Below are 15000 nucleotides of genomic sequence, written 5' to 3' on the forward strand. Positions count from 1 at the left end.
AGAGAACTGTCACACACGCTCACCCTCTAACCCTCACCCTCTAACCCTGAGAGAGAGAGAACTGTCACACACGCTCACCCTCTAACCCTCATCCTCTAACCCTGAGAGAGAGAGAACTGTCACACACGCTCACCCTCTAACCCTCACCCTCTAACCCTGAGAGAGAGAGAACTGTCACACACGCTCACCCTCTAACCCTGAGAGAGAGAGAACTGTCACACACCCTCACCCTCTAACCCTGAGAGAGAGAGAACTGTCACACACGCTCACCCTCTAACCCTCACCCTCTAACCCTGAGAGAGAGAGAACTGTCACACACGCTCACCCTCTAACCCTCACCCTCTAACCCTGAGAGAGAGAGAACTGTCACACACGCTCACCCTCTAACCCTCACCCTCTAACCCTGAGAGAGAGAGAACTGTCACACACGCTCACCCTCTAACCCTGAGCCTTCACATGAGCCTGAGAGAGAGAGAACTGTCACACACGCTCACCCTCTAACCCTCACCCTCTAACCCTGAGAGAGAGAGAACTGTCACACACGCTCACCCTCGAACCCTCACCCTCTAACCCTGAGAGAGAGAGAACTGTCACACACGCTCACCCTCGAACCCTCACCCTCTAACCCTGAGAGAGAGAGAACTGTCACACACGCTCACCCTCTAACCCTCACCCTCTAACCCTGAGAGAGAGAGAACTGTCACACACGCTCACCCTCTAACCCTCACCCTCTAACCCTGAGAGAGAGAGAACTGTCACACACGCTCACCCTCTAACCCTGAGAGAGAGAGAACTGTCACACACGCTCACCCTCTAACCCTGAGAGAGAGAGAACTGTCACACACGCTCACCCTCTAACCCTGAGAGAGAGAGAACTGTCACACACGCTCACCCTCTAACCCTCACCCTCTAACCCTGAGAGAGAGAGAACTGTCACACACGCTCACCCTCTAACCCTGAGAGAGAGAGAACTGTCACACACGCTCACCCTCGAACCCTGAGCCTTCACATGAGCCTGAGAGGGAGAGGCAGCCTCAGTGCACACACACACACACACACACACACACACACACACACACACACACACACACACACACACACACACACACACACACACACACACACACACACACACACACACACACAGCACCCAACACTCTCTACGCCATCCTCATCATGTGTAGCATAGTGGTTAAGGAGCAGGGCTCGAATCCCAAAGGTTGCCGGTTCGATTCCCCACTGAGGCACTGCCTCTGTACCATTTGGTATTTGAAGGTACTTGAATTGCCTCAGTAAATATCCAGCTGTATAAATGGATAACATGTAAAAACTGTAACCTGTGTTAGACACTCTGGGTAAGAGCATCAGCTAAATGCCAATAATTTAATAATGTACCAGACAAGACCTAACATACTGAACACAGCTTTCAACACACACCCTAGGAGAATGTCCATCACCAGGATAACTGCCACACACACCGCACAGCACCTGGGGCAGAACAGCCCCCTCCGTGTCCCTCTGCGGGAGGAACTGGGACACGGAACTGGGACACGGTGGGGGGCCCAGTGCGGGGACACCCCCCCAGCTGGCCAAAACAAGCTTCCCTGCTGCACCAAATACCTGAGCTAAAACAAACACACACACACACACACACACACACTGTACCTGTTCTGCTGCACCACGCTCACTGCCTGTAAATACACTTTAAATATTGCTGGCAAGTTTCTAACCAATCAGCACTTGTTTGTAACAGTCCGCAGTTTGACACAGAGCCTCCAATCCGATCTGCATTAATCCAACCCCACCTCTACAGCCTGAGGGGCCCCCCTCCAAACGGATCTGCATTAACCCAACCCCACCTCTACAGCCTGAGGGGCCCCCCCATCGCAGGGTCCGACTGCCGCAAACCTGCCCCTGCTGTTTCACCCACTATTTCAGAGCAGTTCACAGTGCGCTGTTCTGACCCTCACAGTTCTGACCCACATGAACCAATGAGGAGCAGAGGAACTTTGCTTTGCTGAAAGACAGCTCTGACCCAGCGGACGGGTGGAGTTCCCGTGGTGCTGGAATGCATGCTCTGTGGATGACATCACTCCCCAGCGCCTGGCCCCTCCCCCTTTCAGCTCCATCACTCTGAGGAAGCAGCACCTACACTACACAGCTAACACAGGACCACATATTGCTCTTAATATTGAGCAGTTTTGCTCAATCTCTTTGATCCTGTCATCTAATCTTTAGGTCCTGGTCTGTTAAACCAGAGACCAAACAAAGTCAGGTTACAGAGATATGTTATCAGACCCATTTTTTTTATCCTGGTGCAGTGAAATGAAATCTAAGCAGAAACAGATGGAGGCTGAGAGAGAGACTGAACAGGCCAGGGGTCAGAGCCCCCCCCACAGCCACAGAGCCTCTGCAAACGTTTGCCTAAAACATTCACAAATCACTCATCTCCGTTAAACGAAATCTCTCAAACGGACAGGAATCACCTAAATATGGGCATTTCAGTCCCTCCTTTCATACAAACCCAAGTTTGTTTATTTTCCTTGTTTCAAAAAGTAACAAGCCAAAACAATGTCAACAAAATCATGGCTCAAAAATGCTTTCATTAAAACTTTCTCTGTCCATAAACCCACAACGGTTACAGAAAAGTAGAATAAAAGGAACAGCAAATGAAAAATAAGTTTTATCAACTTCTGCTTTCAGCTCTGTTGTTCTCCTGACCTCACAAAATCCTCTCCGCCAAAGTCACATGTAGGTTCTGTGCAAACGGCAGCCCCTCCCTGGCCCCTCTCTGCACGCCCCGGCACAGGGTACTCACCGGATCCGAGCGGGCAGCCCTGGGGGAGCATGGCTCCTCTTCCCCCGCCAGGCTCAGAGACCGACAGACATGATTCCCCCGTTAGCCTCACGCACACAGGCACGGTGCTCTAACTAGCCTAGCTACGGCTCCGAGCTGCTCTGTGCGCCCCCCCGCGCGCTCACTTCCTACCCTCCACACCCCTCCTGCTCCTACATCTTTGAATCACAACACAGGAAGCAGGCGTCCCGGCCAATCAGAGCACGGGCTTCCGCTGAGACAAAGGCCTGGGCGTGTGGGAGTGAGGCAGGACTCTAACTCCGCCCCGCTCTGTGGTGAATTCCTCAGGGGGCCAGCTCACTGCTTAAAGGAACGGCGGCCTTTTTCGTGGCTGTTGCTCTGGGATTCACTTCTCCAGCCCTCGGAGTCTGCGCTCCTGGGAGACTCACTCAGGTTGTTGTGCTCATCTTTGATCTTGTTTTACTCTGGCGCTATAGCAACACTGCCTCTCACACACCAAACTCACTGTGTCCGACTACTTGTTTTGCATGTAAAATACAGAATCATTTACAGCACACAATAAATCACAAAACTGAATTCTGACACATTGCTATGATAGAGAAATTGGCATCTAAATGCAACACCCAGTTTATCTAAAATGCTTTCAGAAGCCTTACAGAAACAGTTTATTACTGAAATCCTAAATAAAACTAAAACACTGAATTCATCGGAATCCCAGCAGCTCTTGGATTTGCTTTTTGGAGAAGAGAAAGGAAACCAGTTGCTTTCAAACTTTTCAACAAAGGCCTTCAAACTTGCCCTGTGAGCAGCTCCCCATATCCACACCCTCCTGTCAGAGGAAAGGGGACATTCAAACAACACCTGCATCACAACAGGGCCAAGCTGTGACTGACACAGGCTGTGAGCAAATACTGCAGATGATACAGGTGTAATCAATCCCAACACATCTCAGAAACGGCAGCTCATCTCAGACACGGCAGCTCATCTCAGAAACGGCAGCTCATCTCAGAAACGGCAGCTCATCTCAGAAACGGCAGCTCATTGATACAGGTGTAATCAATCCTAACACATCTCAGAAACGGCAGCTCATCTCAGACACGGCAGCTCATCTCAGAAACGGCAGCTCATCTCAGACACGGCAGCTCATCTCAGACACGGCAGCTCATCTCAGACACGGCAGCTCATCTCAGAAACGGCAGCTCATCTCAAAAACGGCAGCTCATCTCAGACACGGCAGCTCAGCTCAGACACGGCAGCTCATCTCAGACACAGGAGCTCAGCTCAGACACGGGAGCTCAGCTCAGACACGGCAGCTCATCTCAGACACGGGAGCTCAGCTCAGACACGGCAGCTCATCTCAGACACGGCAGCTCATCTCAGACACGGGAGCTCAGCTCAGACACGGCAGCTCATCTCAGACACGGCAGCTCAGCTCAGACACGGCAGCTCATCTCAGACACGGCAGCTCATCTCAGACACGGCAGCTCATCTCAAAAACGGCAGCTCATCTCAGACACGGCAGCTCAGCTCAGACACGGCAGCTCATCTCAGACACAGGAGCTCAGCTCAGACACGGGAGCTCAGCTCAGACACGGCAGCTCATCTCAGACACGGGAGCTCAGCTCAGACACGGCAGCTCATCTCAGACACGGCAGCTCATCTCAGACACGGGAGCTCAGCTCAGACACGGCAGCTCATCTCAGACACGGCAGCTCAGCTCAGACACGGCAGCTCATCTCAGAAACGGCAGCTCATCTCAAAAACGGCAGCTCATCTCAGACACGGCAGCTCAGCTCAGACACGGCAGCTCATCTCAGACACAGGAGCTCATCTCAGACACGGGAGCTCAGCTCAGACACGGCAGCTCAGCTCAGACACGGGAGCTCAGCTCAGACACGGCAGCTCATCTCAGACACGGCAGCTCAGCTCAGACACGGCAGCTCAGCTCAGACACGGCACTCGTTTGTGTGCAGTGACGGTGTGTGGACAGCATGCGCTAGCGGCTGTGCGGGGGGCGGGGGTACTGACATGTCGCGGGTCGCTGGGGTCCAGTGTGTCCAGCAGGCTCTGCAGCTGCTGCAGCTCTCCCTGCGCGCGACTCATCCGGCCCCTGCTGCTGTCCAGCTGCGCCTCTAGCGCCTGCGCATCCCTGCGCAGCTCGTCCAGCAGATGCATCCGTCTGCGCAGCTGCTGCCTCAGCTGCTCCTTCTCCGCCTCAGTGATCTGCAGCGGGAGCAGCAGGGACATCAGCAGAGTGCTGAGTGAGTGAGTGTGTGTGCGTAGGTGTGTGTATGTGTGCGCATCTGTGCGTGTGTGTGTGTGTGCGTGTATGTGCATGTATGTGTGTGTGTGTACGCGTGTGTGTGCGTCCCTGTGTGTGTGTGTACGCGTGTGTGTGCGTGTGTATGTGAGTATGTGCGTGTGTGTGAATCATTTAAACACTGATCCATGTCGTCACTAAGTGAGTATTTGATCTGATATTCAAATAATCAAATATTTGTTATCATCTGTAGTTCATACAGAAAAGCAGTTTTGGGGGTAAGTGCTATGGGGGGGTCGGTGCTGTGGGGGGGGGGGGTCGGTGCTGTGGGGGGTCAGTGGGGGGGGTGGCTGTGTCTCTCTCACCCGTCTGTGGGAAACTGCCTCCTCCAGCTGCTGCAGTTCTGCAGTCGCCCTGAGGATCTGCTGCTCCGCGTTCTCGATCTCCCGCTGAAGCCGCTGCAGACGCGCCTCTGCTGCACAAACTACACACAGAGAATACACACTTCACACACTGCACACAGAGAATACACACTTCACAAACTACACACAGAGAATACACACTGCACACACACACACAGAGAATACACACTGCACACACTGCACACAGAGAGAATACACACTGCACACAGAGAATACACACTGCACACAGAGAATACACACTGCACACACACACAGAGAATACACACTGCACACACACACACACAGAGAATACACACTGCACACACACACACAGAGAATACACACTGCACACACTGCACACACAGAGAGAATACACACTGCACACACACAGAGAATACACACTGCACACACACAGAGAATACACACTGCACACAGAGAATACACACTGCACACACTGCACACACAGAGAATACACACTGCACACACTGCACACAGAGAATACACACTTCACACACACACACAGAGAATACACACTGCACACACACACACAGAGAATACACACTGCACACACTGCACACAGAGAATACACACTGCACACACTGCACACAGAGAATACACACTTCACACACACACACAGAGAATACACACTGCACACACACACACACAGAGAATACACACTGCACACACTGCACACACAGAGAGAATACACACTTCACACACTGCACACAGAGAATACACACTTCACACACTGCACACACAGAGAATACACACTGCACACACTGCACACACAGAGAATACACACTGCACACACACACACAGAGAATACACACTTCACACACTGCACACAGAGAATACACACTTCACACACTGCACACAGAGAATACACACTTCACACACTGCACACAGAGAATACACACTGCACACACTGCACACACACACACACACTGCACCCAGCCCTGCTCCCTGGTACCTGCTGCCTGTGCGTGGCTGTGGTCCGGGAGGGCGGGCGAGCCCCCGTCCCGCGCATCCTGGTCCTCCTCCACACCCTGCGGGGTGAAGCGGTTCCTCCTGTGGCGGGCCTTGCCGATGTAGGGGCTCTCTCCGGGCGGGGCCGCCAGCTCAGACTCCTCCTGGGGAAAGAGAGGAGAGTCTCCGGCTGCAGGCCTCTGTCAGAGACAGGAGCTCCACACAGCAGCATCTCACTGAAGTGACAGTGTGAGCTGAGACAGCACAGGCAGTCAGCTGAATCTGAGGCCTGTGTGAGTGTGAACTGGGAAGTGTGAGCGTTGCAGGTGCTGAGCGGAGCTGCAGTCACTGCGGGGGGTGGGGGGTGGGGGGGGGCTCACGTGATCAGGGCAGTAGGGTAGAGGCTCAAACTTGGCGTCGATCTTGTGGAAGGCCAGCTCCTGCTCCAGGTCGTACTGCTTCTGACACGCCCGCGTCAGCTCCACTGTCTTCTGCTTCAGCTGGCCAAGAGAGAAAGACTTCAGAAGCAACCTCACACACACAGCATGCAGCTTCAGACAGGCACAGCCATACACACACACACACACACACACTACACAAACACACACACACACACACACACACACAGCATAGCATGCAGTTTCAGACAGGCACTGCAATACACACACACACACACAGCATAGCATGCAGTTTCAGACAGGCACAGCCATACACACACACACACACACACACACAGCATAGCATGCTGCTTCAGACAGGCACTGCAATACACTACACAAACACACACACACACACACACACACACACAGCATAGCATGCAGCTTCAGACAGGCACTGCAATACACTACACAAACACACACACACACACACACACACACTGCTTACACATGTATACACACACTGCGTGTCAGAGCATGCTTCTGTGTGGTGGAGCAGAGACGGTCGCTTCGATTCTGTGCTCTGTAGTACAGCCAGCTGCCTGAACATGACCATGGGCTCAAACTGAGAGCAGCTCCAACTCACTGCACTCTGATTCATCAGTACATTATTCTGTGTCCTTTATCAGAAAATTTAAGAAATTTTGTTTCACCTCATAAGGGTCCGGTTAGCGCTGTTATGATTAGCTGTGACTGTGGGCGCTGCTCTTCTGGTGACTCTCACATGCTGATAATGTGTGAGACAACTGGGTCTTTATATTACTGCACACAGCACCCAGTTACGTATGAACGACTGCAGTCTGCAGACAGGCAGCACTCCGCAACACTCGTAACTCTGACAGAAATGGTGGAGGAAAGCACTTTACAGCATGCAGGGAGGCTCAGACATGCTTGCACACCTGAGGGGCGTACCATTACAACAGCCGCTTAACTGACAACCTGCAGGGAGAGGAAACGGCAGGTTCATTTCACACAGACACGAACAGCACGGGACACGGGTTTGAGCCACACCCCCACACCCTGAGTACCTGCCAGACAGCATCCAGCCCAGGAGGCGCACAGGGAGGCTGAGACGCAGGCGGCAGGAAGGAGAGAGAAAGGCAGTCAAAGAAGAGGAGGTAAAGAGGGGCACATGCAGAGGCGTCAGAGGAAACGGAAAAGACCCGACTGCCACACGGCAGAGAAGTTCCAACTGCAACGCGGCAGAGAAGGTCCAGAGAGCAGAGAATCCAGTGTACCTGCACTGACACATATTCTCCACGACAAACGTGTGTCCTAGAAATCACAGGCAGAGATGCCCTCGCTAAAGAGGGACAGCATGTGAGTGACAGAGTTACAGAGGGACATCATACAGCCTGAAGTGGAGAGGACAGAGCTGATGGGGAAGGAGGTACTACCATGCGGAGAGGACACAGAGGAGAAGGAGAGAAGAGCAGTGGGTGTGAGTGTGAGTGTGTGTGTGTGTGTGTGTGTGTGTGTGTGTGTGTGTGTGTGTGTGTGTGTGGGGATATTCCTGTTCTTGGTCCCCTCCTGTTCTCCTTGTGCACCACACCCCTCGGCTCGCTGAGATTCTCCTGCAGCCGCTGAGACAGACAGCTCTCCCTCCTCCTCACCCCCTGACTTGCGTATCGCTGCACACAGCAAAGCCTCAGGGGCACTGTTTTGTAACCGGGCTCTGTACTGGATTGTGACACGACTGGTTCAGCATGGCTTCTGCTCATAGCTTTGCCTCTTGCACACACTTGTGTAAAGGGCTCTGGGTAACAGTATCTGGTTAATGAATGTGAAAGTGTGCAGGAGACTGCAGGGCGATCAGGAGCTGTCCTACCAGCTCGTTCTTGGTCTGCAGCTCCCTCTCCAGCACAGCCTGGCTCTGCTGCTGCTCCTGGCACTGCTGCTGCAGCCTGTGGTTTAGCGCCCCCTGCTGGCCCAGCTCCTCCGCTGCGACGGCCTGCTCCTCCCGCAGTCTCTCCATCTCCGCCAGGCGAGTCTCCAGCTCCTGCTCCAGACGCTCCACCTCCTCTGCGCACACAGACGAGCAAGGCCTTCAGCTGCCAGTGAGTGTGTGTGTGTGAGCGCATGTATGTGCATATGAGAGTGTGTGCGTGTGCGTCTGTGTGTGTGTGTATGTGTATATGAACGTGTGTGCGTGTGCGTCTGTGTGTGTGTGCATGTGTATATGTACATGTGTGCATGTGCGTCTGTGTGTGTGTGTGTGTGTGTATGTGTATATGTGCATGTGCGAGCGTGTGTGTGTGTGTATGTGTATATGTGCATGTGCGCGCGTGTGCGTCTGTGTGTGTGTGTATGTGTATATGTGCATGTGCGTCTGTGTGTGTGTGTGTGTGTGTGTATGTGTATATGTGCATGTGCGCGCGCGCGCGTGTGTGTATGTGTATATGAGCGTGTGTGCGCGTGTGTGTAGGAGCAGTACCCATCTGAAAGCGCTGCTTGGCCATCTCTCGTTCCTCTTCGCTGACGGCCTGGCCGTCCAGCCTCTCTAGTGCCCTCAGGTGGAAGACCAGGAAGAGGCGGCAGTGCGGCAGGTTGGACACGGGGTTCTCCGCCACTGACAGCTCCGTCAGGTTCTTCAGCGGCTTCAGCTTGGCAAGCTCGTGCAGCTGCACAGACAGACAGAGGCCTGTCAACGTGTGCGAGTTACACAGGAAAGAGCTCATCAGAGGAGCTTTAGCACCATCTTTCTGTTTCAGTGCGTTGACAAGGAATTCCAGAACGCAGTCCTATCTCATGGTCATTTCACACAATGAACCGGCTGTGTGCGACACTGCAGTTCTGAGTGAATAATCCTCTCTGCATTCACTGTGGCGAGACAATTTATACCTCTGTAATATGAACATTAATGACAGAGTAAAGGTCTGGATAGTTTTCAACACGCACCGAGCAGAAAGGCTAACGCACCGAGCAGAGAGGCTAACGCACCGAGCAGAGCCTAACGCACCGAGCAGAGAGGCTAACGCACCGAGCAGAGTGGCTAACGCACCGAGCAGAGAGGCTAACGCACCGAGCAGAGAGGCTAACGCACCGAGCAGAGCCTAACGCACCGAGCAGAGAGGCTAACGCACCGAGCAGAGTGGCTAACGCACCGAGCAGAGAGGCTAACGCACCGAGCAGAGAGGCTAACGCACCGAGCAGATATTGTTGCGCTGCAGGTTCAGAGTCTGCAGAGAGCGCAGCTTCTTGGCCAGCCACAGAGGCAGGTGCTCAATGCTGTTGCCGGAGAGGTTCAGGTGCTGGAGGCTCCCCATGTGCTCCACGCCCTCGATTTTCCTGCAGAGAGACACAGGAGTACACTGTCACACACCCTAACCCTCTAACCCTAACCCGTAATGCGAACCCCAACCCTAACCCTCTAACCCTAACGCGTAATGCGAACCCTAACCCTAACTCTCTAACCCTAACCCGTAATGCTAACCCTAACCCTAACTCTCTAACCCTAACCCGTAATGCTAACCCTAACCCTAACTCTCTAACCCTAACTCTAACCCTAACCCTAACCCGTAATGCTAACCCTAACCCTCTAACCCTAACTCTCTAACCTAACCCTCTAACCCTAACCCTAACTCTCTAACCCTAACCCCTTCAGACAGGAGTATCAGACACTGCCATTCTTACCCTCACAGTGTATCCTGTGTTGCTGGTCTCTGCAGTAAAAGCAGCTGATGGTAACTCTGTATCTGCCTTTTTTAATCTCTCGAAACACACCATAACATGCACTCTTATTCTCACAGAAATCCACAGATCGGTGACACGATTCAAATGCCTGCTCCTGGGAAAAGCTGCCTAACAGACACAGCTGCACACAGATTCGGCTGTGGGACAGAGGACAGGCTACCAGATTCGGCTGTGGGACAGAGGACAGGCTACCAGATTCGGCTGTGGGACAGAGGACAGGTTACCAGATTCGGTTGTGGGACAGGTGCAGCTCCCGCAGCCGGTGGAGTTTATCCAGCTTCTCCATTTTCTCGATGAGGTTGTGGCTGAGGTTGAGCACCTGCAGCCGCTCACACTTCTCCAGGTTCTCAATGAACTGAAAGCGCGACAGAGACAGATAGCAGACGCCTTCAGTTCTGCCTGAGCTCACACAGCCTGACAGCGGTGCTCATCTCAGCCTCAGTGCTGTCTATTCAAGCCAGATTTACCCTTTACATGACACTTCAACGAGAGATCAAAAGACACAAGAGATCTTCAAAAAATTTTTATGACTGCAAAATCCAACAGCTTTGAGGGTGGAAATGCAGGCAGAGATATTCCCGAGACGTATTACTTTCAAATATTTCCACTGATTGTCCGATTCTCAACAGTAAATGACATAAAGCTAGCAGGGTAGCAGTAAACAAGGATGCATTTCAACCTAAAAGAAAAAATTAAAAATATTACATTACTTTTCTGTTTTTTGGAAATTCTCCATTACTTTTCAACAGCAGTGGGAGATGTGACCACTTTTCGTGACTCTGCCATGACTCTCCCGGAGGGGACAGTTTTCCGCTGAGAAAGCTCAGGGTGATACAGCAGCTGAGAGCGGATGCGGGTAGAGTGCTGTATGTGTTTGGTTTGTTCCACGGTTTTTACCTTGAATTTCTTGCCACCGCTCTTTGCCAGTGACAGGTTGAGGGACCGTACAAAGGCCAGGTTGTCCTGTTTAGTCAGCTTCTTTATCAGGTCCTCTGTGATGTAGCGGACCCCTGGACTTTTCCTTTCATCTAATTTTGGACAAAGGAAACAAGGATGCTTAGCTGCAAAGTGACACCTGTTAACAGTCAGAACGTGTCCTTGGACGAACAGCCCCCAGGGCCCGACTGGTACTGTTTGTCGGCAGAGCTGCATGCCTGTTTGTGTACCGTCATCGCCGTGCACACCGTCCGCTTCTCTGTCCGCTCCGTCTTCACTGTCCTCAGTCACACTCAACTGCAGGCTGCTCCCTGGCCCGGGCTGGGGGGCCAGGGTGCGGGGGCCGCGGGCGGGGGATGGGGTCCTGCTGGCCCCTCCACCAGGGGGCACCCTCTGCACCTCTGCTTTCTTCATCTGAGCAGCTGTGGGGTCTCCGTCAGCCCCTCCACCTGCCGGATACAGAAAACTGCATCAGCAGGTTCCACTGGAGTTTGGAGGCAGCAAATCCTTCCAAGCATGTCCCTTTAACTTACCGCGTTTGGAGTCAGCACATCCTTTAAAGCATGCCCCAAACAGATTCATATTACCTGTTATTCACTCTAGGGAAAATTGAACATTATTAAAAAATAATCCACACTAAATTTCCAAAGCCCTTACCTATTTTACATGTGTTTTAAACCCGGAAGATCACTAACAGAGTGACAGATTCACAGTTTGCTTTATTTTACTGGCGCTCAGGAAGAGCGCTACATGGTGAGAGCTGCTTGCCGGGGTGCGCAGGCGCGCAAAGCTCTGTATCTGCTCTGCCGTACACTGGAACGGGACTTACAACGACTGGGAGGGAGTGCTATTCAGCTAGCTAGCGTTAGCTTTGCGAGGAGAAAAACGAGTGAGCTGCATTTCCATTCAGACATCTAGCTAGCTAGCAAGCTACATTTGCAGTTCTGTTAGTTAGCTGTCGCGATCTAGCGATTTACCACAAAATGTTGCCAGTGAAGTAGCTCTTGCATACGGCCGCGTATTACCCTTCAGTCTGAAATGCGCCGCAGAAGTACAAGCCAGGTTATACATATAGCTAGTTAAAGGCTAAACACACACTTTCTTTACGGATCATTACAGTCTTCTTAACGTCAGCTGTTCGGCTTCATTTCAGTTGACGACCTTTTATTTAATCATGAAATCCATTATGCACAGCCAACAGTTCCTCTTCAGATGAAAAACTGAATTGATGCTAACGTTAATGCTGTTAGGCAGATTACCTTGCAAACTAATCTGTTCTGTTGCTATCTGGTGAGATGTTAAACTTGTTAATTAGCTACAATATACCGCCATTATTAGCTAGCTATAGAACATGAAGTGATGTAGACAGTTACTTACAAACCGTTCGTCAAGGATGGAAGCCGTGTGTGTAGGGGAATTTGATTAACAGAGTTTCCATAGCAACTCCATAGCTGCTCATTCAAACAGAGAGAGAAGCGGGCCGTGAATCGGTGCGAAGTGAGCGGCAGCTCGCCGGACGGGGCGGCCACAGCGCCGGGGGCAGGATCCGACAGCAGCGGGCGTCCGTCCTCCCAAACCCAACAATTTCTGATGGATTGAATTAAAAACGGGAAGTTGCAGATGTCAACAGTGCACGGCCATGTTTGATTGCGTCACGCGTCTCACTCCGCGTCACATGACCCACGCCAGCCAATCAACGCTCGCGGCCTGGACATTCGAAAACAGATCTTCCCGCCTACAGAGGCTGCATCGGCGCGCGACACTCAAGTTGCATGTATATGAAATATAACATAGCGCATCAAATATGAAAGAAAATTGTAACATCGCCGTATATCAGGAATGGTATCAATGTACCACAAAAGCATTCAAATATTTAGATTGATAAGCCTTTCATTTATGCAGAGAGCATCCTTCACAAATGGAACATTAACTTAGGCATTTGACACATGTTTTTTGACTCCTTTATCATTTTTTTCCTCATCATACATACATTCATGTATTTACTCCACAACAGTATTGATTAAAATATTTGTTTCACTGATGTAAGTCATTCTTTTGAAGCAGTGAGGTGTTTCTTCTGTTCACAGGTTAAGAGAATACTACTTCAGTCCACAGCCCTCTATCAGGAAAGTGAAGGAAAAGTCTTCCAGGATTTTCACAAAGTCTGTGCAGGTGCTGTCTCTGCAGCTGTCTGCATCTGGCCACCTCTCCACCCACGTCTGAGAGTCCAGGGGAAACTTGTATCTGAAACAGAGAGCTGTGGTCAGACAGTCACAGGACACGCAGAAGCTCTGCAGGATTGGGGAGTGTGCCCTGCAGGGATGGCTCCCACACAGGCACACAGCTGGACCTTTACCCCCCAGCAGTCTCCTGCTCACAAACCAGCTTCTCTAACCACTATTCCACTCCGCTGCCTCCTGCCAACATGGCAGGAGTTAATAATCTGTGGTTAAATAATGAAAGGACAGGGAAGCAGTGTGGTGTAGCGGTCTGGAGCAGCAGTGTGGTGTAGCAGTAAGGAGCAGCAGTGTGGTGTAGCGGTCTGGAGCAGCAGTGTGGTGTAGCAGTAAGGAGCAGCAGTGTGGTGTAGCGGTGAGGAGCAGCAGTGTGGTGTAGCAGTAAGGAGCAGCAGTGTGGTGTAGCAGTAAGGAGCAGCAGTGTGGTGTAGCGGTGAGGAGCAGCAGTGTGGTGTAGCGGTGAGGAGCAGCAGTGTGGTGTAGCGGTCTGGAGCAGCAGTGCGGTGTAGCAGTAAGGAGCAGCAGTGTGGTGTAGCGGTGAGGAGCAGCAGTGTGGTGTAGCGGTGAGGAGCAGCAGTGTGGTGTAGCGGTAAGTTTGAAAAAGAGTACTTGCATAGAAAGGACCATATGGATGTGAGGAGGGATTCGGGGTGGCGGAGAGGAAGGGTACTGTATCTACACACTCACTTATAGCTCCTGTCGACCTCTATCTGCATGACCTCAGTGCCCATGATGAGATACTGGCTCCCAGGCGTCAGGTCCACAGAGCTGCACGTCGCCTTTTTCACAAATGTCACCTCTGTGTTTCTCTTCACGTCCTCAGTGTCTGTCAGGGACAGAGTGTGTCAGGGACAGTGTGTGTCAGGTACAGTGTCAGGTACAGAGTGTGTCAGGGACAGTGTGTGTCAGGGACAGTGTGTGTCAGGTACAGTGTGTGTCAGGGACAGAGTGTGTCAGGGACAGAGTGTGTCAGGGACAGTGTGTGTCAGGTACAGAGTGTGTCAGGGACAGTGTATGTCAGGTACAGTGTCAGGTACAGAGTGTGTCAGGGACAGTGTGTGTCAGGTACAGAGTGTGTCAGGGACAGTGTGTGTCAGGTACAGTGTGTGTCAGGGACAGTGTGTGTCAGGGACAGTGTGTGTCAGGTACAGAGTGTGTCAGGTACAGAGTGTGTCAGGGACAGTGTGTGTCAGGTACAGTGTGTGTCAGGGACAGTGTGTGTCAGGTATAGAGTGTGTCAGGGACAGAGTGT

At 52.0% G+C, this 15000-nt stretch overlaps 2 protein-coding genes across 2 annotated transcripts in view; both read right to left on the reverse strand.

Moving 5' to 3' along the window:
- cntrl (centriolin) overlaps nucleotides 1–13230 on the reverse strand; it is a 42128-nt gene extending 28898 nt beyond the window's left edge. Inside the window, exons 1-11 of the mRNA XM_036526542.1 lie at nucleotides 12889–13230; nucleotides 11742–11960; nucleotides 11473–11603; nucleotides 10800–10930; nucleotides 10029–10170; nucleotides 9317–9503; nucleotides 8711–8904; nucleotides 6826–6945; nucleotides 6450–6609; nucleotides 5444–5562; nucleotides 4847–5041 (exon numbers count right to left, since the gene is read on the reverse strand). Of these exons, the coding sequence (XP_036382435.1) occupies nucleotides 4847–5041; nucleotides 5444–5562; nucleotides 6450–6609; nucleotides 6826–6945; nucleotides 8711–8904; nucleotides 9317–9503; nucleotides 10029–10170; nucleotides 10800–10930; nucleotides 11473–11603; nucleotides 11742–11925 (1563 nt within the window). The 5' untranslated portion in view covers nucleotides 11926–11960; nucleotides 12889–13230. The remainder of the gene's footprint in view (nucleotides 1–4846; nucleotides 5042–5443; nucleotides 5563–6449; nucleotides 6610–6825; nucleotides 6946–8710; nucleotides 8905–9316; nucleotides 9504–10028; nucleotides 10171–10799; nucleotides 10931–11472; nucleotides 11604–11741; nucleotides 11961–12888) is intronic.
- A 230-nt stretch (nucleotides 13231–13460) lies between these two features.
- Nucleotides 13461–15000, reverse strand: part of c5 (complement component 5) — a 25985-nt gene continuing 24445 nt past the window's right edge. Inside the window, exons 40-41 of the mRNA XM_036526635.1 lie at nucleotides 14436–14574; nucleotides 13461–13755 (exon numbers count right to left, since the gene is read on the reverse strand). Coding sequence (XP_036382528.1) covers nucleotides 13611–13755; nucleotides 14436–14574 — 284 coding nt within the window. The 3' untranslated portion in view covers nucleotides 13461–13610. The remainder of the gene's footprint in view (nucleotides 13756–14435; nucleotides 14575–15000) is intronic.

This window comes from Megalops cyprinoides, chromosome 4, assembly GCF_013368585.1.
Source record: "Megalops cyprinoides isolate fMegCyp1 chromosome 4, fMegCyp1.pri, whole genome shotgun sequence".
Lineage (NCBI taxonomy): Eukaryota > Metazoa > Chordata > Actinopteri > Elopiformes > Megalopidae > Megalops > Megalops cyprinoides.